The sequence below is a fragment of the Trachurus trachurus genome (assembly GCF_905171665.1).
Source record: "Trachurus trachurus genome assembly, chromosome: 16".
Classification (NCBI taxonomy): Eukaryota; Metazoa; Chordata; class Actinopteri; order Carangiformes; family Carangidae; genus Trachurus; species Trachurus trachurus.
This window is the reverse complement of record NC_139902.1, coordinates 22,124,918-22,148,781: the sequence shown is the minus strand read 5'-3', so window position 1 is coordinate 22,148,781 and position 23,864 is coordinate 22,124,918. Positions and strand designations below refer to the sequence as shown.

The following is a 23,864-nucleotide window of genomic DNA, read 5'->3' as shown; positions in this document are numbered from 1 at the left end:
AAATCCATTCAGGATGTCACGGGTGCCTTGTGTCCTACTACCGGTCTCATCAATGAATTACGTCATTCTACTCTCAGATAGTGTGTGTGAGGAGCACTTTAGATAAAAAACGGTGAGCCATAAAACATAGGCCCATACAGTATTGTGCATTTATTTATTTATTTGAATGCACCACAACAATGTTTTTGGAAAGGGATGAATGCAATTTAATTTTGAGGAAAAACAACTAACAAAACAAGACAACAACAATCCAAACCCATGTAAAATGTGACCAAAAATAAAGTCTCTAATCTGTATTGTGGGATTTGCAACTAACACATGTGAAAGCCTACGTTTAAAATGTCCCTACATTTTAATGGCGATCTGTTGTATGCACTCTCGTGTCCTAGCAACGCTGGAATATGCCATTTCGGGGCGACCCGGTAAAAAAAAAAATCAGTACAGCTCTTACAGTAAACCATTGTTTTTGTGTGCACCACGTGTAAGTGAAAGTAGTTTAGGAGGTAGTTTACAAACAAACATACGTTTGTTTATACATATTTAACGACTTTTGGTGGGTAGGACTCTTCCTCATTTTATCTGACGAGGTCCAGACTCCCCTCTTCCAGTTGGAATGACGTGACCCACCGCTCTTCCGCCAACAAACAGCGCGTCGTTGAAGAGGTAAAAAGTTCAAAGCAGGTAATTCATCAGTAAGTTTGTGGGGAAAAGCACACAAAACACGAATTTTAACTTTTCAGGGATTGAAAGCTGGTTGATAACAGTTTGTGACATGTGACTTGACTTGTTTTTTTTCGCTCTGTGTCATTGGAAGCGAGCTGCCGCCGAAATAGTCGATGAAGTTAGCGGTTGCCCTGAACACATACAGTATTGACATCAGTTCAAGTATATTTTCCACATTTAAAAGCCAACTTCTCCACTCAAAGATTATTTTGTATAGCCTAACTACACAACACAATAGAGTCCTGTCTGGTGGTTAGCTGCGAATGGCAGTTCACCTCCACAAACCATACCCACAGAGTAAAACTAGCTACTATGTTATGTCCATAGATCTAAATGGTTAACGTAGTTCACTAAAAGGAAGACTGTACCGTAAGTACACAACAAATAACGATATATTTATATATGTATACATCTACACAATCTGTTTTAGTGTTGTAAGAATATACAACTTGAATAAGTTTAATTTAATGGTAATCATCAATAGAATAATTATGGTCTGTAATGTAGTGTTATGGCAACAACAATTTAATTGTTTTATGTCTAACACTTATCTGCTTCTGTTTGTCTTTGATGACAAACTCATTTTGAAATTTCTAATAATTGTTTTTTTCACAGCTGATGGAAAACTACATCCTGTATGAGGAGCTTGGGGCAGGCACCAGCTCTACTGTCTATAAAGGAAGGAGGAGGGGCAATCTAAATTATGTGGCCATCATATGCACCAACAAGGCGAAGAGACCTGAGATCACTAACCATGTACTGCTTTAAACTTGTTAAACTTATCTGAGACACAATAGAGACATGTTTTCATTTATTTTAGGTATTACTACTATTTTAGTTTTATGCAGCCTGATGAGGCCTTAGTTATACTATACAAGTGTAATCAAATGATCTAGCGTTACTGCCGTAGTCTTTTAATAAAGAACACTTACTTGTAATACATGTTACACTTTTGCCACAATACCGGCACCTTGACTGATGCTGTGCACAAGCATTTTTCTATTAAAGAATACTTACTGTTTATGTGTAATGCTCTGTTTCTGTTCCATGTTAGGTTCGTCTCAGCCATGACTTGGATCATCCGAACATAGTTTGCTTCTATGAGTGGTATGAAACAAGTAACCACCTGTGGTTGGTAGTGGAGCTCTGTACAGGTCAGTAATTATTTCTGGCTTTATCAAATGCAATTAATGTCATTAATTTCATCTGTGACAAATACATCTTATACAAGCTGAGAACTGAGAACTTATTTGTTAGAGGATTCTCCCTCATATTTTTTCTTTCCCTCATGCTTGCTCCCTTTTCGCTTTTTAAAAAATCCTTGTTAGGCGGTTCAGTGGAGTCTGTAATTAGTCAGGATGGATGTCTATCTGAAGATGTTGTGAGGCGGTTTGGATGGGACTTGGTCAAAGGACTGATGTACATCCACGAATTAGGAATAATCTTCTCAGATTTAACCCCTGCTAAGGTTTGTATGTCACAGTGTGTATCAACGTAACAGCAAAAATGACCATCACCTTATACTGCAGATACACCAACTCTCCTTTTGTCATCCATAGATCCTACTGGATGGCAGTGGCAGCCTGAAGTTTGGTAACTTCTGTCAGTCCAAGGCAGAAGGAGAGACACTGGAGGATTTCTTTTCCCAGCTCTCTACATCTGAGGAGGCCGGGCAGAGAGACAGCAAGGAGAACTTTGACAACATGAGGAAAAGATTACAAGGTCAGATGACCATCTTTTAATCATGTTGCTTCTCTTTGTACTGCATTATTGATTGATGGAGAAGCTAACCAGTAGATTAGCAAAGAGGAGTCTAAAGATATTAAACTTTTTGATGGCTACAGATAGTTAAATAGAGCTTATATATACTTTGGGGAACAAATTAGCAGCTGGAAAACACATGGACAGACAGCAAGGACTTTATGTGACAGACAGGGTGGAAAAGCCTTCAGGGGAAGAATACTGGCCAGATGCCCGGGTTTGCAACAACAGGAGATGTATTTTAGGTCATAACAAAAACACTTTTTGTGTGGGTGAATTCAAAATGACAGGAGCAACAAGGCGATGGAGTAGTTGTTGTTATAACATGGTGATCATGTCAGAAACTTGAAGCTGAGAACATGTCTGGAGGAATTATATTCTCTGATAACTAAGGATCCCACTTTCTATCAGTAATTGAATAAATTGGTTTAATTAGCATCACAGTCCGGATGATGAAAGCCAAGAATACAAAACTTATAGACTTGACCAAAGCTCATCATCGTACATCTTTGTTTCTTGTTTATCATGAGGATTAATGTCTTCTTTTACCATTTTTTTCTCTCCCAAATTACCATATGGTTGTGATGTATATTTTCAGGTTCTCCCACTTACAGTGCTCCAGAGGTTTTGCAAGGATCAAATACCAGTATGAGCTCTGATCTCTGGGCTCTTGGATGTATACTCTACTACATGTACACTGGTATCTACATTCACACACATGCTGACACATGCATACAATGAATATGATATGATATACTGTATTTCATATTTCAAGTGCACATCAGTATGTATTCGTATAAGAATGTTTTCCTCCTATTTTACTACTATTTAGTGGGCACTCGTCATTCATGGGGATTGAGATGATGAGCATTCTATATTATTAGGAGGACATAGAATTAAAATAGTAAAAATTGATGACTCAATTCTGAAAGACTAAACTACAAAAAGGTGAAACAGTACAGCAGGTTTTATAAAATACAGTACTATCATTAACCTAAACCTCAACTGTCTTTGTTGCCCAGGTAAACCTCCATTCTCTTCTGATAGCTACACTGAACTGAAAGAGATGGTTTTATATCAGGAACCACCACCCCCCAGACAGACAGGTAATACATACTCATGTACGCACACTCATTCACATTCACCTTGATATAAAGTGATCTGATGTAAACTTTGTTGCTATTTAGCAACGACGGTGTTAGTAGCAGTGAAATAGCTTGTTGAAAATAGCTTTGTCTTGCATGTTGCTGTTCTAGAGTATCTGTATTGTGTTTGTTTAATTATACAAATATTTTTGTTGTTCTTTGCTACAGTGTTTTCTGTTGACCCTCCCAGTGAAGACTTTCAAAATCTTCTGAAACGCTTGCTCAGAAAAAACCCAGATGAGAGGTCAGGTTTATCGACACCCACACACTATTCTACTGCTGCTGTTAATACTGACATTGCAACATTTTACCACATTAATCACATCAGGGCTGGGAATCTTGAGATACCCTCTAACTTGATTTGTTTATAATGACAATACGAGAGCAATGAATGAATAGATGGGTGCAAACAATATAATATCCATAATGTTAACTTTTAACACAGAATTTTGTTTTTAGCTAAATTATCTTCAAGGTATGTTGTACTTTTAGCTCATCATCAAATTGCTGTTGATGCTATTTTTGTATATTTTTTCACACTCTAGATTAAGTGTTAAGAGTCAAATGTTCTTGAACCTCCAATAAAATTAAACACATTTTCTAATGTCAGTCAATCAAGTTTTATTTACAAAGGTTAACAATCGACATTTAGAGAGTCTCTATGAAATTTACTTAAATTCAATGTTGCATTACTTAAGAATACTCATTGTCATTGCATTATGACCATAGTTTAATGTTTTGGTCTTCTCATGTTTAGTTTTGTTATGTTTTTTTTCTTTTCTTTTTTTTTAAGGGTGGACTGGCCAGAGTTGCTCAGTCATTCTTTCTGGACACCCATACTGATGGAGGAAGAAGAAAAAGAAGACGAGGGAGAGGGAGAAGAGGGGGATGAAGAAGGAGATCCAGAGAAAATGTATTGTTCTGCGGAAGTTGGTCAAACTAGGATTTCTGACCGTTTATATCAAGCACGGACTGATGAGCATCTCAACAGCCACTTAACCTTTACCAAGCCGGCCCATAGGATGTGTGAGAAACTGATTTCATCACAGATGGTAACTGCAACAAGTGGCAGACAGACTGATGGCCAAGAAGTTGTTAGACACACTACCTGTGGAGCCTCACAAAACCGGCATATATTGGACAGGAATGTGGGAAAGGAGAGAACAGTGGACGGGCAGGCAAAAGCAGAAGATGACCCCAAGCTTACTGGGGCGCAACAGATATGCTCCACGCTGCAGTCCCATAAGTCATTCACAATAGGTAACACATTCACTGATGTCTGTGTGTTTATTTTTTGCTTGTTTTAAAGCAGATATCAGTGGAATGTTTTTGTTAATATAAGTCCTAAATAGTCCTATTTTCCGTCAGCAATCACTTACATGAAGTATTTCAGCCTAAACACGAGTCTCTCCGTCACTCTGCTCTGCTGTAACCCGAGGAGAAAATTTTCCTTGTGGGATACAAGTGTTATCCAATGAGGAGAGAGAACGGCATGAAGGGCTGTGTGTGCAGCCAAGGGATGCGCGTGAATGTGGTGACGTAGCACGAGGACCAATTGATGCCTGACAAGGGCGGGGGCTGCTAACTCATGGTGCGTTCAAAGAAACTCGTACTTTGTGTTTTTCCTTCCTGTGAAGTCATACCAGTTCGATCTGGTACGAGTTCACGGGTCGGAAGTTACGAGTGGCCGTTATAGGGAACTTTCACAGACAACAGGATGGTAAAAACACGAGCTACGGGTTACCTGGAACGCTACCAAGTCGTAGTTGTGACTTGAAGCTGTAACTTACGGTTTCAAAAGCCTGCCTTGAACGCAGCATTAGCCGAAACGGCCGTGAAGCTGATATCTGCTTTAAGTTACTAACGTGGGTTGAAATGTTAGCCATAATTTATGTGTCCTCTGCGTGTGGACCATGTTTGTGGTTGTTACATGGCTTAAACCCTTATTCTTTTACCTATAAGCAATGCTGTTTCAAAGCAGCAGCCTTGTAAATATGTAACTTTTAATGGCACAACCGGCAAACTTGTGCTGCAAAGATTATTCAGTAAGGATTGCATTCATTTACCACCTTATTTTTCTCAGTTTGATCTGTCTGTATAAACATAACTGTAGTTACCTGGTTTTCTAGATAAGCCAGTTTGGCTCTGTCCTATTGTTTCCCTCTCTACTGCAAACCTTGGGATTTGTCACTGCTTGGTATTGTTCCTATTGTGTAAATTCAGTCTGTGAGCTCAATCTTTCACCTGTGTGGCATTCACTAGGCATGTTTTCCAGACGTATGTGTCATACAGTAGCATCCCACAGAAAATCTTGATTCTGTGTCCTGTGTGTTTCTTCCTCCAGATAATGTATCAGAGCTCAGGCCAAAGAGTGGTATGGATGATGACAACACTGAGGCCATTTTTCTGCTCAGGTATTCAGTAACTACACATTACATTATATTATATTATATTATATTATATTATATTATATTATATTATATTATATTATATTATATTATAGCTTGATATTCTCACATTTCTGTCATTTCCTTGCCAACTCAAGAAGGACCTGTAACATCGCTGACTCTCCAAACCAGACCCCTATTCAACAGGTATACCATATACTCTGAAATCTGAAAAAAGCAGTAATTCATACAGTAATGATAACATATATAACAAGCACACTGACAACAAGCCATTGTGCATCATCATCATTGTATGCCATCTTTTGCTGAGGTTGATTCTTCTTCTCTTCTGTCTTTTTCCCCCCTGTTTCAAGGCCACTTCTGACACTGACTTTACATCCAGTGTGAAAACTCTTCTCCATACTCATTCTGATCTCACTGTCACTCCAGTCATGGACAACCCCAAGGTATTTGTATGGACAGTGCATTTGTATGGATGGTTTAGTTTAGTTTAGTTTAGTTTAGTTTAGTTTAGTTTAGTTTAGTTTAATTTTTTGTCAAATACATTAAAAGTACTGTGTACAGTCAATGAAATGAAAAACCAGACACCGCTTCAACCCTCATCACAATTAATAAGTCAATAAATAGTCATTCATTTCGCAGTGGTTTTATATACTTAAACTGCATCTATTTCATAGCCAATATGCGTGTCATTATAATAGAAAATATTTTATACATAAATAGCTAACAGGAAGGAAGAAAAATAGTTACATGGGAATTTAGACTTCACGTTGTTTCTCTCCATTCACCAGATTGCTAAGAGTCATTCTGTGCGGTTCGATCCTAAAACCCTTTGTGTACCAGCACATTCAGGTATATTTGTTTTTGGGTCAACATTGAGAAATTTAGTGTAGAGTAAATCCAAAGGTTCTCAGTATATAGCTTCTCCTCTCCTCTTCTCTCCTCTCCTCTCCTCTCCTTAGTTGAGAAGCTAAAGTCCCTGAGTGGCGAAGGCTGGAACGTGTTCCTGTTACAGCTCTGTTCATCCCTTGAAGAACAGAATCCCTCCACTCCTCTGTCCTCCTCCACTCCTACTGTTCCTGCCTCCACAGCCACTCGCTCCAGACTCAACCTGCTATGTTACCTCTGCTGTGTGGCTGGACATAAAGTCATTGCTAACAGGATGATTAACTCAACACTGGTAGGAAAACATGGATTTTCTGAGCTTCCCTGTTCAAATATTGTTGCATCACTACTGGCTGGGTTTATTTTTGTATTTTAAAGAAGATTTTAGACCACAACATTGTAAAGCAGTGTGGGAGTCCTTACTCTTAGCTGAGTGACACTGAGATAGTAAAATAACCTTATTTTCTCAGTTTGTATGTTTGTAAACACAACATAATTATTTATTAATTTAGTTTTTCTATGGCCTTTGTGCTCCCTCTGTTATATACCTGTACATACCAGCCATTTATTTATAAATTAGAAAACACTGTCACCAGAAAGATGTAACATGAAGTGGTTACTTACCATATCTCTGATATGATGATTACAAGCATAACATTGAATTAAGGTTATTAATAGGCATAATTCAACTAAAAGCCATATTTCACTGCTACATATGATCATTTCACACAAATCTAGTTTCGGCTTTCTCTCCATGTATCTCTAATTATACATTCTCTTTCATTCAGCTTCCAGTATTGACACAGCAATTACGACAAGCTCCTAACTGGGATGTGTAAGTACAAATATGGTTATATTCTCTCTAGATAGGGAGCACATTAGTGCGTCTTTGCAGGAATGTTGGAGAAGTTGTAACCACTGACTCATAGAAAAACAACAAAAATTCTCATTGGAGGTGATGTAAGTTACTGAGTGATACCAGGAATTTAAGAGGTTTGACAGACCTGCACTATGATACAAAAACTGAGCAAAAAAAGTGCACAGACATAACAGCCAAAATAGTTTTTTGACTACACTTAAGTAATAAACATCACAGACAAACGAGCACCTGGAAGATGGCACACACAAAGATGTGTCTTTGATCAGTCTCCTACTCTCTCTCTCTTCTTTACAGTTCTTCCAGAACTGTGAAAAAAAGAGGTTTCCTATTTAGTGTTACCCAGTTACTGCTATTAACACAGACACATAGTGTCTTATGAAAACTAAAGGAAAGTGGGTGTTTGAAAAGATTTTATTACTAATTTAGTTTGGAGGTACAAGCTTTAGACATGAATTTGAAGTGTATACTCTTCTTGCCAGTAATCTATATTATCAGGACTTTTTTTTCTTTTAGATTGTCGTGTGTTGATATACAACAAAACTCAACACAAAACTTAATCAATGAAAAAAAAATGTTTTCCAGACGGAGCAAGGTTCTCAGAGTGATGGGTCTACTGGCTCTGCACTGTACTGAACTTGGAGAGGACACTCCTGTTTCTGAGGTACTGAACACACACTGTATTCTGTATTGTATCCATGGCAAGTTCGTGTTTATTGGTGCGGTTCTTTCAGGCTGACGTTACAAAGTACAAATCTGGCGCTGTAGAAGTCTAACACTAACAGAAGTCTCTTAGTCTAACAAGGGTATTCCCAAACGTTAGTATGTTGAGGACTCAAAGCTGCAGTACCAGTTTGTGCCATGAGGTGGCTGTACATACCAGCAGGAGCCCACCATATTAATATCACCAGAAGGGTGAAAGCAGGACTTATGCATTAAAACATTCATAAAACATAAAAATAGTGAGTGCAATATTACATACAGTTTGATGAATTGTTTCATGGCTAATGCTTCTGAGCAAATCTATCATTTTTATTTATATATTTATTAATCCTGAAGTAATTTCTTCTGGACATTTCTTTTGCCTTTGTTCTCCTTAGATGCACAAATGTCACTGAAAAGCCTCTCCCCAGTCATGACTAGGAACATCACCTTTAGTTAAACATAGTATAAGGATGGGAGTGGTTGCCTCTGTCCACTCTAACTTTATAATACTAGTGTGTACCAGCAGGTGGCATTGAAAAGCTACAAGACAATGAGTCTTTCTTCAGCCCTCTCTCCCCCTCCCCTCTCTCTTTCACACACTCACACACACACACACACACACACACACACACACACACACACACACACACACACACACACACACACACACACATACACATACACACACTCTGGTGTTCCAATAGGTGGACACACTGACACAATGCGTTCCTGAGCCCCTTACCCGAACCTTAATCACCCCAACCCTAACTAACCCTAGCCTGAACCTAATTTTACCCTCTTAACCTTAAAACCAAGTTGTTGCTCTCAAAGAAACATTTCAAGTTGTGGAGGCCAGCCCAATGTAAAATTCAAACTTACGATACTAAGAAGGTAATGAAGCGTTTTTGCAATGCTCTCATTACTTTTGTAATAACCTGTAGGCAGTCTTCACTGGATATCTTTTGTTGTTGTGTTTAGTTGTTTAATTGTGTATTGATTTTAGAGTTTGTGTTCATTTATATAGATGATGCCTGTAACAGTTATAATGGACTTTCTTTGTTACAGGCTCAGTAATGATGCAAGTGAAACTGCTGCACATACTGTATATTCACAGATAGTGTTTCCAATTTATTAGGTCAACTGAATTTAAAAAAAAAATGCAGTCCTAGTATCTAGTATAATACAAATACCATTTTCACATAGGTTATAATGTTCAGTGTTTGTCAACTTCAACTTTTGGACCTTAGAGAATGGGGGCTGCCTAAATAACATACCTACCTTTTCATTGTAATGCAATACAATTCAGAAGCAGCAATGCAAACTGCAACTTTCTCAATGACTGTACAATTGAACAATTAACTCCTCTCTTAAACAGTTTCAAGAAAAACTTAACATTATAATCTACATTAATGATTTATTCCAAGACTGTGGAATTAGTCTAGTTTTATCTAGTTGTTCCTTATAAACTCACAAATGTAACTACATCACTGTTATACCCTTAATCATTTTTACGGAAGTGCTGTACAATAATAGGACACACTTGTCAAAACGCAAAGTCTTTTTGACAGAGACACACATAGCCAATTCAAATGCCTTACTGAGCTCCCTGAACACACATACACATGAAAACACACACACACATTCAAACAGTGCGGTGCTGAACTAATTCAACGTAAAAGCAGTTTAGTATGGTGGTGAGATCTGGAGCCGCTCTCCCTTATTTGATCCTTTCATGCTGAACAGATCTAAACACCCTTCCCCTGTCTCTCTTTTTTCGACCTCCTCTCTTCTCTTCTTTATCTCTTCGTCTTCTCGATCACATCTATTTATTCTGAATGAAATCCATCCAGCTACAGTAGTTCTGATTCCACATGCGCCTTCCCTGGTTTGTCTTTTTCTCTTCTCTTTCTTCACTTGTTCTGACACTTTACTGCTACTAAGTCGTCACGGCGATTTACAAAATGGCTGACTGTGGCACAGCAGTGTTTTTTCGGTGCGCCTGTTGTTAAAGACAAATGGCGGAACATTTTTTTTCCCGCTACCCTCTATACCTCCCTACAGCTTGCATTGGATGGCAAATTGTTAAAGAGAAGGACAAAGCTGTACGTTTGTGTCTGTGTATGTGCGTCTGTCGGTTTCTGTCTACGACCATATGTGTCCCTCTATATACTCAGCAGGGTTTCTGTTTGTGTGCATGGGTGTTCGTGTGTGTGTGTGTGTGTGTGTGTGTGTGTGTGTGTGTTTGTAAGTGTGCATGGGCTTTTTTGAGAAATGTTTGTGTGGAATCCAGTGTATTTTACTTTATTCTGTTTCCCATTAATGTGTGTATGCAAATGTTGTGTTGTGTGTGCATATTCTTATGTTGTAGGGATATACTTGCATTTGTGTGTATGTGTGTGTGTCATCTCAGCAGGGGTTCTCCCGCTGCAGTCCTGCTGATTGGAGTGTCAGGGCTGGGTTTAGTTACCATGGTAACTGCTATATGCTTCGATCACCCCCCACCCCACCAAACCCCACCACCCGACACACACACACACACACACACACACACACACACACACACACACACACACACACACACACACACACACACACACACACACACACACACACCTGTCTTTCATTTTCTGTCTCTCTTCCTGTCTTACTCTATGGTTTATGATTGTCTGCTGCTCTCTCTTTTCTCTTACATCTGTCTTTATCCATCACTCTCTCTGTGTCTCTCCCAAAAATAATTAAACAAGAATAACATTTTCCAGGTTAATGTTACTAATTCAAGCTTACAACTTTTCCCATGCGACTTAGGGGAAACTGTGTCTTCGAAACCAACTAGAAAACATTTTCTCCTTCACTTGTCATCACTTATAAAGTTGTATGCAGTTTAGCCTGTGAAGCTTACTGTGCAGGTTGATCCATGAGGATATTTGGTTTGAATGCAGCTCACAACAATCTTTAGGAACATGTATTCAGAGGGCTGTTCTAATCTACATCCTACAACATGTAAATTAGGTGTTTAGTTCATTACTGAAACAAACAGTTCAAATAGAAGGCATACACTTGCTTTGTATAGTTGGGCGATGCATTGCCATCCTGTTTGTCACATACTGTACTGTATGTCATGATCCACTTGAGAACATATTGACAAAAGGTCAAATATACATCTAAAGGTCAATCATAGGTCATCTCAGGAAAAAGCAAACATGTGAATTTGGGAAGTTGAGCAAATTAAGGAGGAAACCTGGGTGTCTCCTCCCTCAGCTCAGCAGAAACAAACCTTGTGTGTTATATGATAAATCACTGAAGTCACATTTGAGTCTCTTTCTTCTTCATATGTCTTACCCTCCTCTCTGTGTTCTTTCGCACATCTGGCTGCCCCAAGTGTAGACACACAGTAACTGCTCATGTGCACATTTGTATCTGTCATATCTGTGTGTATGAGCCCAACTTGTAGGTGCTGTGTTGGTGCATCTTTTTATTCTCTGTGCCATTATTTGAGTGTTTATGCATGTAAATTTAGTGCATATGTTTTTGTGTGTGGGCCTTCATGTGCATCGTTTGATCTGAGGGAGTGTTGATGCTGAGATAATGATAATGTGTTCTGGGGGAAAATAGTTGTGTGCATGCATCTGCATGCCGGTTTGCTGTTTCACTCTGGCTGGTTGCACAGCGGTGCCTTTCAGCACCCTCTGCCTGAGAGCAGCTGTGTGGCCAGTTTCAAACACACCCCAGAATCTAAACTCCCCTCTCAGCCATTTATGTTATTAGTGGTTTCGGTGCAGGAGGGGAGAGAGAGAGAGAAAGAGGGCAGAGCAGTAATGTGGGAAATAGGCAGAAACCCAGCAGCACATGTGTACCATTAACATACTAGGTTAATGTTGGCACAACACTTTGTGAGTTCATAGTCTGTGTATAAATATGTTTAAATTAGGTTAACTAAAAAAACAGTTTGCCTTAATCTCAAATTGTTAGTGATGGTACTGAGACGTGCTCAAGATTCCAGTTGATACAGTATTTTGGTCTTAGAAGGATCAGTATGAGGATACACTATGGTTCTTGGGCACAAATAAAAGGAAGCAATAACCCTTTTAGGGAAAGGGAAAGATATGTTGAGAGAGAACATGACAAACAGACTGTTACCACTTCTCACCCTACAATGAGAAAGTGAGACAGAAGGTGAGAGACAGAGAAAAGCAGCAAGTGTGAAAGAAACATGTAGGGGAGTGAGTGAGAGAGTGAGTGAGAGATACTATGTGATACATACATAGGAGGTTTTAGATCCCCGGTATACAGCCCCTTACCAAGGCTTCCTATTGGACCAGCTCTCCATTTAAAGGGTCAGTTCGCAAGTTCTAACAGGTACTGACCTGTACAGGTACTGACTGAGTAGACGATTAAATAAAATTTACAGACTCAAAGATAAGGATAACAATTCTCTTGTCTTTTGAGCTGAATTTTTATTGCAGGAATTTAGCAATGACAAAGCAGCATCAGAAAGCATGAACATGAAACACAAAAATATCATCAATATTAGCCCTATTAATTTATCCCTGTCTCTGATGTATAATTACCATTTTTACCATTTGTGGGTAGGATACAGGCTTCGGCTGGCCAGTCATGAATTTCCTGAGATCCTTCTGCCGGGGGTGATGGTTCTGGCTGAGGGCTTGATGCCTTTTGGCTGAGAGAAATCAATCCTTACCTGGGCTGAACATACCCAAAGAGCAACAATGGCTCTGGCCTCAGCAGCTTGTTCGTCACCGGACGGATCTAACCCAGGAGGGTGATCACTGCTCTTGGCTCAGAGGGCTCTGTTCCTCAGGCTGAGGCTTCCTCGGGGGGGAATGAGCGTGCTCTGCACTGGGCTGCTAGATTCTTACCAGGCCGAGGAACCTCAAAGGGGTAGATTCAACACCAAGCTCAGAAAGAGATCTCCACCCTCCTCAGCCAACCCTGATACTCCAATAAAAAAGTAGAGCAGAATAAAATACAGAAATAGGGAGAAAAACAACAGAGGAAAGAGAGAGAGAGAACAGAGAGATGGAGAAAGAAAAAGTGGAGAAGGCAGAGGAGTAAGGCAGAACTTGCATCAGATCACAGAGAGGGGAAGCTGGCAGTAATGCTAATGCCAAGAAGCAGCGAGCCAGCAAGGCTGTCTCTGCATATACTTAGCTCTCTCTCTTTCTGTGTGTGTGTGCATGCGCACATTTCTTGCATATGATTGCGTAAATTTGTGTATCTAGTTATGTGTGTGCATGTACTTAATGCTATGAATACACATATGTGTATGTGTTGTTATTATATGTGTATCCTTTACCATGTAGTTCAGTGTGTGTGTGTGTTTGTGTATGTATTTTAGTGGTTTTCACTGAGATTGTTGTTGCTGCTCTCTAGCTCATATCTCTCACTAATACTCTCCCTCTTTCCCGATCCCCTTTCCCTTTTCTCCCTCTTTCTTTTCTTCATTTAGTGTTTCCTATCGGTTTAATGCATTCCCTCTTCGTCTTCCTTTTCACTGTTGTCTTATCCTTCATTTCTTCATTTCATCAGAATCGGAATCAGAAAAACTTAAATGATCCCCACAGGGAAATTCCTTTGTTTCGATTGCACAACACACATTTGGAAAGAGGAAATAAATAAGTAGAGAAAAAAAAGTTAAAACTACTGTTGAGAAGTAATAATATTTAGAAGTGAATAGAAGGAAGTGCAAATGAAAATGTACAAAAAGAAAAAATAATGAACCAGGGAGAATCAAAGAATAAACAGGGAATTTGCAAAGCAGATTAAAAGTAGTTTAATTGAAAATGAACAGTGACGTGCAAAGGAAAACTGAATGAAAAGTTCTTTAACACCAGAGTAGTGATAGAGCTCTGCAGATCTGTAATGAATTGTTTAACAGGTCAGTAGAGCAGCTAGTCATTCTGAGTCTGACTAAGCAATGCTCCTCAGCACTATGTAGAAGGTACAAGATATTCTCTGAGATGGAGAGTTTGACAACATCCACATCCACACGTCAGACTGCAGTTAACAGTTAAACACATAGCATAAGCAACCTTGATATGTATTCCTCGTTCTGGTGATTTTTGTATGTGACTGAGTAAACAACTGAACATTTTACTGTGTAAAAATCGATTGGTTCCCTCTGAGACACTTTTTCTTAATTTGCTGTATACTGTACCTTATTTGGCATTTCCTGTTACACAAATGCCAACATATGACACAGGCACTGTATATCTGGAACGAGCCAATTTTTGCCAACAATGTCCTGGTCAGTTTATCAGTCTAACGATTGTGATAACATAGCAGAAATCAGTGTTTGAAATCAGTGTCTAATTTGAGCCAACTATAATCTGATTAGCTGAATTGCAAATACTAAACAAATTAGTGCTGTGCTGGTGTCAGTTTTATAGATCATAGTTTTCTGGGTAATTTACAACAACAAAGAACAAAAGTGTTGATAAACTGTGTTGCCTTCTTGTTTCTCTTTTCAGGCAGTATCCACATTGACAGACCTGTTGAGGGACAATCTAAGGAATAATAAAGTAAAACAGTTCCTGCTGCCACCACTTGGAGAGTTCCTGTACCTCATTGCATCTCAGGTAGACTCTGCATGACTGTCGACAAGAGTGTTACTTTCCCCCCACATTTTTAAAAGTTATTTTCTGGTACTGCGCTTTTATTTGACAGGCCAGCACAGAGGGTAGGTTGTGACATTTGATCAAGGTTTGCAATGATGTCTGAGTTTTGGTGTAATTCCTTGGGCACTGGCTCGTGTGAAAATCTCAACTGTAGTTGAGAAATGAAACTAAAGACTGAGGGAAATGAAGAGACATGAAGACAAAAACACTTATACTAAAACAAATGTGAAGTCATTTTCAAAAATGTTAAATGCATCCCCTCATGACAGTTTATTTCGGTTGACTTCACTTTTAGCAGATCAGTAATAGGTAAGGTAATGTGATTTGATTTAAGTCATTGACACTTAAAAACAACAAAGGTATCCAGCCCACATGGGCCTACCAAACACTTTACACATAACATAACAAGCAACTGTGAAAGAATAAATTAAATACACCTCCATACATGTCACTCAATGTCAAGTCAAACATGAACACAATCCTGCTTTTCAGGCATCACAGTTATACAAACTTAGACATATCTGAAGTGATTCATTAACATATCAAACTCAGGCATAAGTTAGGCGAAACATGGTAAACAACATTTAAGTAAGAAAAGTCTTTATCTTAAATTATGTTATAGTGGACAGTATACAGCAAAAGGTACATTTCATACTGACAAATAATCAATCAAAGAGAGTTTTCTGTAGCAGTCATTGACTCATTGCACATTCATTGCACAAAATCATTGGGAGCATAATCCTCAGAGCTTGATGTCTTATAGATGTATAAATATAGCATAATTATAGCATATAGCATTTTCTGTTTTGTACATCACTTGAGATGACCATACTTGAATGAAGCAGTGATCTGACCTGGCTTTTAAGAGACTTCTTTTTTCAATCAAACATGGTTGATCTAATCTGTATCCTGTAGTGTGTCAGTGTCCTCAATTAAATCTCAGACAAGTGCTCTCAGTGTTTCTGAGGCCTACTACTACAAACTAGACCTGGGAATGACCTAATCGAAAAAAAATCATTAAATTCATTGATTGGTTCATATAATTACATGCTGTGGGAAATACAATGAATACAATAACCCACTTGCTGTTTGTTCTGCTGAGAACAACCTCCAACAGGAGCAGGCTTGCTGTCAGGCAACTGTTGAGTGGTTCACCTCTAGTTTGCTCTGTAAACAGTGTTCAATAATGTAATTAATGTGCAATGAGTCTCCATGGCTGATGCCAAATGCAAGAAAATCCAAGGATATTAGTGAGCTCTTGTATGAAAAAAAATAAATGGAGAGCTCTGTCCTTTGGTGGTAAATCCTAATTTTAAATGCTGACTAAACTAAATTGACCCCCAGCCCTGGAAATTACAAGAGAAAGACTGGAGCAGACCTCAGAACTCATTTGGCTTCATTAGAAACGGTGATCCCAATTTATCTCTGGTTAACCTCAATCTAACTGAACAAGTCGATTAAGTATAAGATATTTATTTGCACGACTGATGGATAACCTTGAAAAATCAATCACCCTGGTTGATTACACTTATTACTCTCCTGAAGCTGTTGAATATCTCATCAGTGTCCTTTAGACGCTTTAAATAAATTAACATTGCAGACCCTGTAGGAGCCAGGATTTTCCACTGATGGCAATGTGTTGCTAACAAATATTAACTCAGAAATTAACTGATTTCTTTAACTCGTTCCGAGATATCATTTATTGTTGACATATTGTTCACTGAAACATCACAATAATACACCGTTTGGCTGTTATTCAATGCTGTAACTCAGGGAGAGGAGGTTGTGACATATTCCCTGCTATTTAGCTGGTATAGGTAAAGGCAAACCACAAGGCAGTGACTCTAATTTTGTTTTCACTGTGACTAAAGTTTTTGGGGTGACAAAGTGTTCTTGATCTATGTAATTCCACAATTTAGTGAATGAAGACTTAGGTGTAGTAAAGTAAACTAGGGTTTATTTTTACTTAAAGGGTAAATTCAAAAGCTTTTTTTTGCCTAAGGAAAATCCAAAGTTTCAGGCCTTTCCATTCTCTCTCTGGGAGACGTGCCTGCGTACTTGTAACAAGAGACCTTAACAACCCTAGCGTTTTGCTCTAGGGTCCAAAAAGTCTGTAATACAATTATAACTTATGCAGAAAGCTGCTCCCAGAATTTTAACTGAGGCACAGAAGAGCTCACATTACTTGTGTAGCGCAGTCCCTGTGCAGAATGTGCAGCTAAGACAGCACATTGTTGAGATTTGATCAAAACATTGACAAACACAAGGATTATGTATTGGACTTTGGACTGTTACGACTTACGAGGCTTACATAAAATGTAATTTGGGTATTGATTCCCATGTGGTGGGTACAGTTAGAAAAGTTAGACAAATTCAGTTCTGTGAGTCATCATTCACTGCACAACCATTCATTGAATACAATAACATAAAACAGCAGCAGTGGCAGCTAATGTCTTCATTAGAACTAGTTTTAATGAAAATCCTAAAGACTTTGAAATCACCCTCACAGGTGAACACACTTTGCTCATTTAATGTCAGGAGAAACAGTTTTATTGGAATCATTTTAAGAGTGTCCCCCAGTAAAATCACCTGATTTGCTCCTCTGTTCCTCTGCAGCACCAGTCAATGACAACGATTAGCTATAGCCTCTAGTGCTGTCTTTATCCTCAAGGTTAGATATAGCCTGGAGCCTTGCACAGTAGCAATGTTTCAGAGCAATGTTTCATAAAAAATTTAAACTACTGGTTGAAATAATCCAAATTTTGTGGAATGTAATGACTGCTGCTATGAGACTGTACTGTATACTGTACTTTGTTAGGAAAAGTAGTAGTACACTTATTCAACGTGAGCAGCTGAATACTCGAAACATAATTTTATATTTATTTATTTTCATATTTATTGACGATTTGGTTCTTTGTTTTACACAATGTAATTGGCTTTGAAGACATTACCTTGATCATGGGCATTTTTAACTATTTTCACCAGTTGAAATGTCTTGTGGGACTATTTGGGGAAGTTTCTGGAGGGCTGTGAATTTCTAATGAAAACTTTTACGAGTACGGTGAAAGTCTTTTTTCCTGCCTCTTACATAATAATAAGACTGAGATATTTAAGTAAGAAAAATTGAAGAAAACATTATGTATACTGCTCGCACAAACTGTGTTTCTAAGTAAAATCAATATTTTGAAGAAAAGAATCAACTGAATTTAAATAGCTATGAAAGCGCGTTCATGCACAGACGGTAACCAAGTAATCAAGATGTCACGGCTCCTCTTGCTCCCATCTCTCCCCCCGTACTTGGCCCTTTCTTGCCCTTTTCCTCACTTCTCTTTACTTGCATCTCTTCCACGTTATCTCACTGCCTTCCTCTCACTCCCACTCTACTTCTACACTGCCCCCGCCCCCCCATCCATACCCCCTCCTCTCTCCTCTCACCCTTTCTCCCTGTCTTTTCTATGCCTCTCTATCAGGAAGAGAAGAGAGGCTCCCCAGAGGGACTGTGGTTCGTTCCCGCTGCCGCCTACACTGGCTTAATGAGGAGCCTGCGGGAAGGGGTGAGTGTCTCTGTGTATGTCTGCGTGTGTCTGTTTTTGTGTCTGTGCCTGTGTAGCTGTGACTAAGTCTCTCTCACTGTGTGTGCCTTCGAGTATGTGTGTGTGTATGCGCAAGTGTGTGGCAGGGGATCCCTGTGAACAGTAATGATGAGGCAGCTGTGGGAGCCTAAAGCGTTGTTTGCCAGCTGCAAGTCAAGGGCATGCAGAGCAGTCACACACACATGCGCACGTACACACACGCACACATACACACTCACACTCTTACCTGCATCAAACACAACCCTTTACTGCTCAGCAGCCTGACCTCAGCAGCAATTAGGACCCTCCAGACACACACATACAGTGGTTGGAGCAGAAGCACCAGCAGAAATATACGTAGCTCTTTTCTTTTTGCTGGCTCTCTTTTTTGCATTTTTTTTCCTTTTCACCATCTCATCTCTTTTTCTATTTAATTATACTTCCCCTCTTATTATTAGTGTGTCACAACAAGTAGAGCTGTACCATAAAATGTATAATAAACAGGTAATATAACAATGTCACTAAACATCCGAGATTGAAACTGTATTTACACAATGTTTATCTCAATGTTCAGTTGTGAGTCAAAGCCACATATGAGATGTCACAAGCACTTAGTAAAACAAACTGTGATCATGTAAACAAAACTTTATATAAAATAAGGTTAGGCCTGTTTGGAGAATATTGTTGAAAAGCCATCCTGTAAGATTCTTCAATGAATTTGGGAATACAGTTTCCCACCCATGATGGGGAATTGTGCAGGCCCAGAGGCAGAAAAGCCCCGAATTATGATCCTCTCTCATACCTCACCTTTGGGACACCTTTGCTAGTATGCAGTAGCATTTTTCCACTATAGGGCCACATGTTTTTCCCAAACAGTTCAATCTTTCATTAGTCCACAAAACATTTCCCCACTAGCACTGCAGTGTCAAACTATCTCACCACCTGAAAAAGTTAGTACACTGTTTCCTTCTTAATTCATTGTAGACATGGTAGACTATAGAAGATACTTTACTTATTTAGATTTTGCATTGCATTGAAGCAAGTGCTCTCCATATGACATTATAATACATGATAGTGTATTACAGTGTATATAGTGTTCTTACTTGGTCAACCAATGCTGGCGAATGAGGAATATTTTGGCGAGATGCAGTGGACAGGAAGAAGGAGAACCGGAGATGGATGGATGTTGTTTTGTCATTCAGAGTTAGATGGGGTCTTACTGTGGTGGCCCACTATAGCAGAATGAATATAGATGAAACTCTGGTCTGCACAGTTGTCAGCTAGTACCTACTGTTGCTTCATTACCACTGGGAGTGTAGTGGGGGGTGGGGGGTAGATGAACAGAGGAGGGGTACGTGTGACAGGAGCAGGGAGAGGGTTTGAGGGGAGGAGAAAGGAGGTTGACTTATTTATCATTATTGAGCTGTGAGAGTACGCTGATGGAAACACACACACACACACACACACACATGCAGCCTTAGGGACCAGACACTCATCCTCAGACCCAACCTGCCTCCCTCTTCCCGTTTCTTTCTCACCCTCCTCTCCCCTCCCTCTCTCAATCCTATCTACTCCTGACTGGCTGTTTTTGCTGTGGATGCACAAGTACATTTGGTATTATTATTACAGTGCTCCCTAATAGTCAAACTTTGTCTCATGGGCATTACACGCCAAGCATTAACAAGGTGGCCATAACATACCATAGCCTACTATCCTAACATAGAAAGTCATATAATTGTATTGTCGAGATATAATGATATATTTCCTAATGCACAACTGCTGTTTATGTTTGCAGCATCAGTTAAATACATTAAATTGTGTCTCAGAGACAAAGGAAATAATGAAAAGCGTAAAGTTGAGATTTCATGAAATTTGTTTTGCAGAGGCCAAAATAGAGGAAGCTATTGTATGTTGTGGTGTGTGTGACACACCATCCAATTTCAACCCTGACACACCAGAAATTGACCTGTTGCATAAAAGATCATTTGTAGCCAGTTACAATACAGATGATGTCACATCATCCATCCATGAGCCAATCCCAGCCCCTGGACAGGGCTGACTCATAGAGACAAACAATACTCATATTCACACCTATGGGCAATTAAGAGTCTGACCTAGTATGCATGTCTTTGGGCTCTGGGAGGAAGTCGGAGCACAAAGCCCACACAGCCACAGGAAGAACATGGAAACTCCACCCAGAAAAGCCCCAGAACCTTCTTGCTATAAAGCGGCAGTGCTAACCACCATGCCACCCTAGACATAACTTTCTCTTAGCAACTTGGAGCTTGGCAGGACACTATAGCTTGATGGCTCCAACATGCTTTCTAGTAATTAGCATGTTTGTGTTTAGCTTCCTAATTACTGTTCCTCAGGTACCTGCCTGCAAATAATTACCAGAGTGCAAATATCGCAGCACCACCAATTTCACAAAGATATGTTAAAGAGAGGGAACTCACTTATCAGACATGAACAGAAATGAAGATCCTCCCAAAGGGCAAATAATTGCATGCTATTTACTTTTGCTTTGCTTTGCTCACCTGAAATTATAGGCAAACTGGGGAAAATATGCATTTTGCAAAAGAAGTTGTGTTGGATTTATTTACCCATAAGATAATGCACATGCACAGTATATACTGACTTCCCCACAGTAGTTGAAGTACCAGTCCCTCTTCTTCCAAAACCATACCTGTCCGTCTTGCAAGATGTTAATACAGAGTAGATAATGAGGAAGAGTGAAACATGAAATTTGTCAGTAAAGAGGTCATTGGGAGAAAGAGATGATGGAGAAAAAGAGGGCAAGGAGAGAAAAGATGTGGGGAAAATCTATCTGAGATAAACTTTGACAGAAGCATGACAGTTGATGGAGAGCAGGGAAGAAGTGAAGTCACATTTTTTTGGTAACTGTATTTTTAAATTCTGCTTGGTTCATTATGCATATTTGTTTGGTTTTTAGATTTTTTTTTTTTTTTTTTGCTTGGTCCTGCTTCTTGCTACAGGAACAACATTTTGAGAGTCAAGTTTATGCCTAAAAACCATAACAAACTAAAATGCTGCATACAGCTGAACAAAGAGTTGTGTGGTAATTGTTCATGTCACAAGGAGCAGCATCAGAGTTGATAGAAATTGATAGAAATACTGATCACTTCAGTTTTTGATAAAGTTATTGCACTAAGTAGATTTTCAAAGATCAGTCAAATGTGGGATGGGGCCTTTTAAGATACAAAGAGACTGATTGTTGCTGTTGTTGCTGTTAGGATTGTTGCTGTTGACCTTGAATTGAAAGCTAAATATGTGTTAACTCCTACACAGAGATGTTAAGATGGTAGCAGTTTGCTTTGGCCTTACTGTGAGTTTGTGCAGTTCTGAAGTCTGACACCTTTGACATTTGAAACCACGCTACAACAGCCTTTTTGTAACTTATATTGTCTGATACGATCAGTTGCATTCGCATTGACATTGTTTTATTCCATCAGCAGTGCATCAAATACTTGGTGATGCAGTTTTAGTACAGTGTTGTTTGGACAAGGAAATTCTCTGCCAATGGCCTAAATGTAAATTGAGTGCCACACACTCTTTATTGCATGACAGCATGGAGATGCGGAGCCAAGACCCTGTCTAATGTGCTCCAGGCAGTGTGGTTTTGATGCGTATTCTGACCTGCCGGATCTCCCCAGCCCCCCTCCACTGCTGTTGAGAGTTTTCCTGATTTACAAGTAAAGCACGGGAGAAGGGGATAGGGATCGTCGTACAAGAGGAAGGGTCGACTGGAGGGAGGCGGGGGGGCACAAAGCCAAAGAGAGCATGGTGGTGGTGGAGGTAGTGACAGAGAGGAAGAGACAGAAGGATCAGTGGGAGAGGGGGAGAAGATGGCAGGAAGTCAGAGAGGGAAAGAGAGAGAGTTGTACTTGGAGAGGGGGAGTGGATGGCATGGAGTGAAAGACAGGTTTCCAGGCCAGACTTGAGCTGCAGGAAATTATTTATGAGCATGAACAAGATGATGCTTCTGCTGCCTATGAAGAAAAATCTGTGTGTGTGTGTGTGTGTGTGTGCGTGTACAGCAGAAATGGGATGTGAACAGTATTACAGTGATAGAAGCCAAGGGGCAGAAGGCAGAACTCCCCGTACACACAGACACACACACACACAGGCACACACACACAAAGCAGTGGTGAGCCTATTAATGATTTATCACTATCTTTCACAAAGGGGAGGAGAACAGAGGGGGACGCTAAGGCAGTCATGGGTCCTACCCTTGTGTCTCTAACATAGGATGTGACCACTCAATGTGCATGCAGTCACACGCACACACACACGTGATATAATAAGGTACTCTCGCCATATTGCATTGACTAATACATTTAAAAAATGATTGTCACTGTCCTTTATCCACACAAAAAGGAGGGACAGATGATGGCTAACACTGCGTATCTATGGACGAGCCTGTCCTGATGCCCTATCAGATTGTCTGTCTGTATTGCACTTTGTATCTGTTTTGGTAATATGCCAGTCTCTCCTCGTTTTGTCTGCTAATTTGCCTGTTAATTCACATGTGCTTATCTTTTTGTCTTTTTGGCTGTTCGGTCTCTATCCCCCGTGTCTGTTTGTACCTCTACTTGTTGCTCTTTTCTGCTGTTTTGACCACGTTTCTCCCTCTTTCTTCACGCCTCACTGTCTGTCTGCTGGCCTGTTAATCAGACAGTCTGTCTCTCTCTTTGAGTGTGATTATTAGTGGTGTTAGATGTGCTGTGAGAGGTTGATAGATGGTGTCTGTCTGTGCCATAAGGGCTTATTCAAGACCAGGTGCACTGGCTTCTAAAGGACTTTAATTACAGAGGAAAACCACATCAGACATGTGAACACACTCTCTTGTGCACACACAGGCATACAGACAAATCCAGCATCAGTTGATGTGATGTAGTTTTTGTGATGTATATCTCTTTCTACTTGAGGCTCAGAGTCCAGGTGCAAACATGTTGGGATATAAAACTAATCTACTGATCAACACTTGAAGACAGGATTTTATTGTTCCATATCTGCCTAGCCTTTAACTCTTTTCATCTGAAAACCAAGGTTTTTCAAACTTTTTTTCTAGCCCGGGGTTCAAAGTTGTGTATGTCTTGTCTGTCAGCCCTGGGCTGTAGAATAAGGGGGAT

General features: G+C 39.6%; 1 protein-coding gene across 1 annotated transcript in view; it reads left to right on the top strand.

Moving 5' to 3' along the window:
• Nucleotides 1-1,341: 1,341 nt before the first annotated feature.
• ulk4 (unc-51 like kinase 4) overlaps nt 1,342-23,864 on the top strand; it is a gene marked incomplete at both ends in the record, with an annotated part of 69,140 nt that continues 46,617 nt past the window's right edge. The window contains 18 exons of the mRNA XM_083990312.1: nt 1,342-1,479; nt 1,778-1,877; nt 2,052-2,191; nt 2,283-2,445; nt 3,083-3,184; nt 3,507-3,590; nt 3,798-3,873; nt 4,423-4,542; nt 4,774-4,889; nt 5,974-6,043; nt 6,175-6,223; nt 6,391-6,483; nt 6,829-6,889; nt 7,000-7,217; nt 7,711-7,757; nt 8,385-8,463; nt 14,993-15,100; nt 18,610-18,693. Of these exons, the coding sequence (XP_083846438.1) occupies nt 1,342-1,479; nt 1,778-1,877; nt 2,052-2,191; nt 2,283-2,445; nt 3,083-3,184; nt 3,507-3,590; nt 3,798-3,873; nt 4,423-4,542; nt 4,774-4,889; nt 5,974-6,043; nt 6,175-6,223; nt 6,391-6,483; nt 6,829-6,889; nt 7,000-7,217; nt 7,711-7,757; nt 8,385-8,463; nt 14,993-15,100; nt 18,610-18,693 (1,848 nt within the window). The remainder of the gene's footprint in view (nt 1,480-1,777; nt 1,878-2,051; nt 2,192-2,282; nt 2,446-3,082; nt 3,185-3,506; nt 3,591-3,797; nt 3,874-4,422; nt 4,543-4,773; nt 4,890-5,973; nt 6,044-6,174; nt 6,224-6,390; nt 6,484-6,828; nt 6,890-6,999; nt 7,218-7,710; nt 7,758-8,384; nt 8,464-14,992; nt 15,101-18,609; nt 18,694-23,864) is intronic.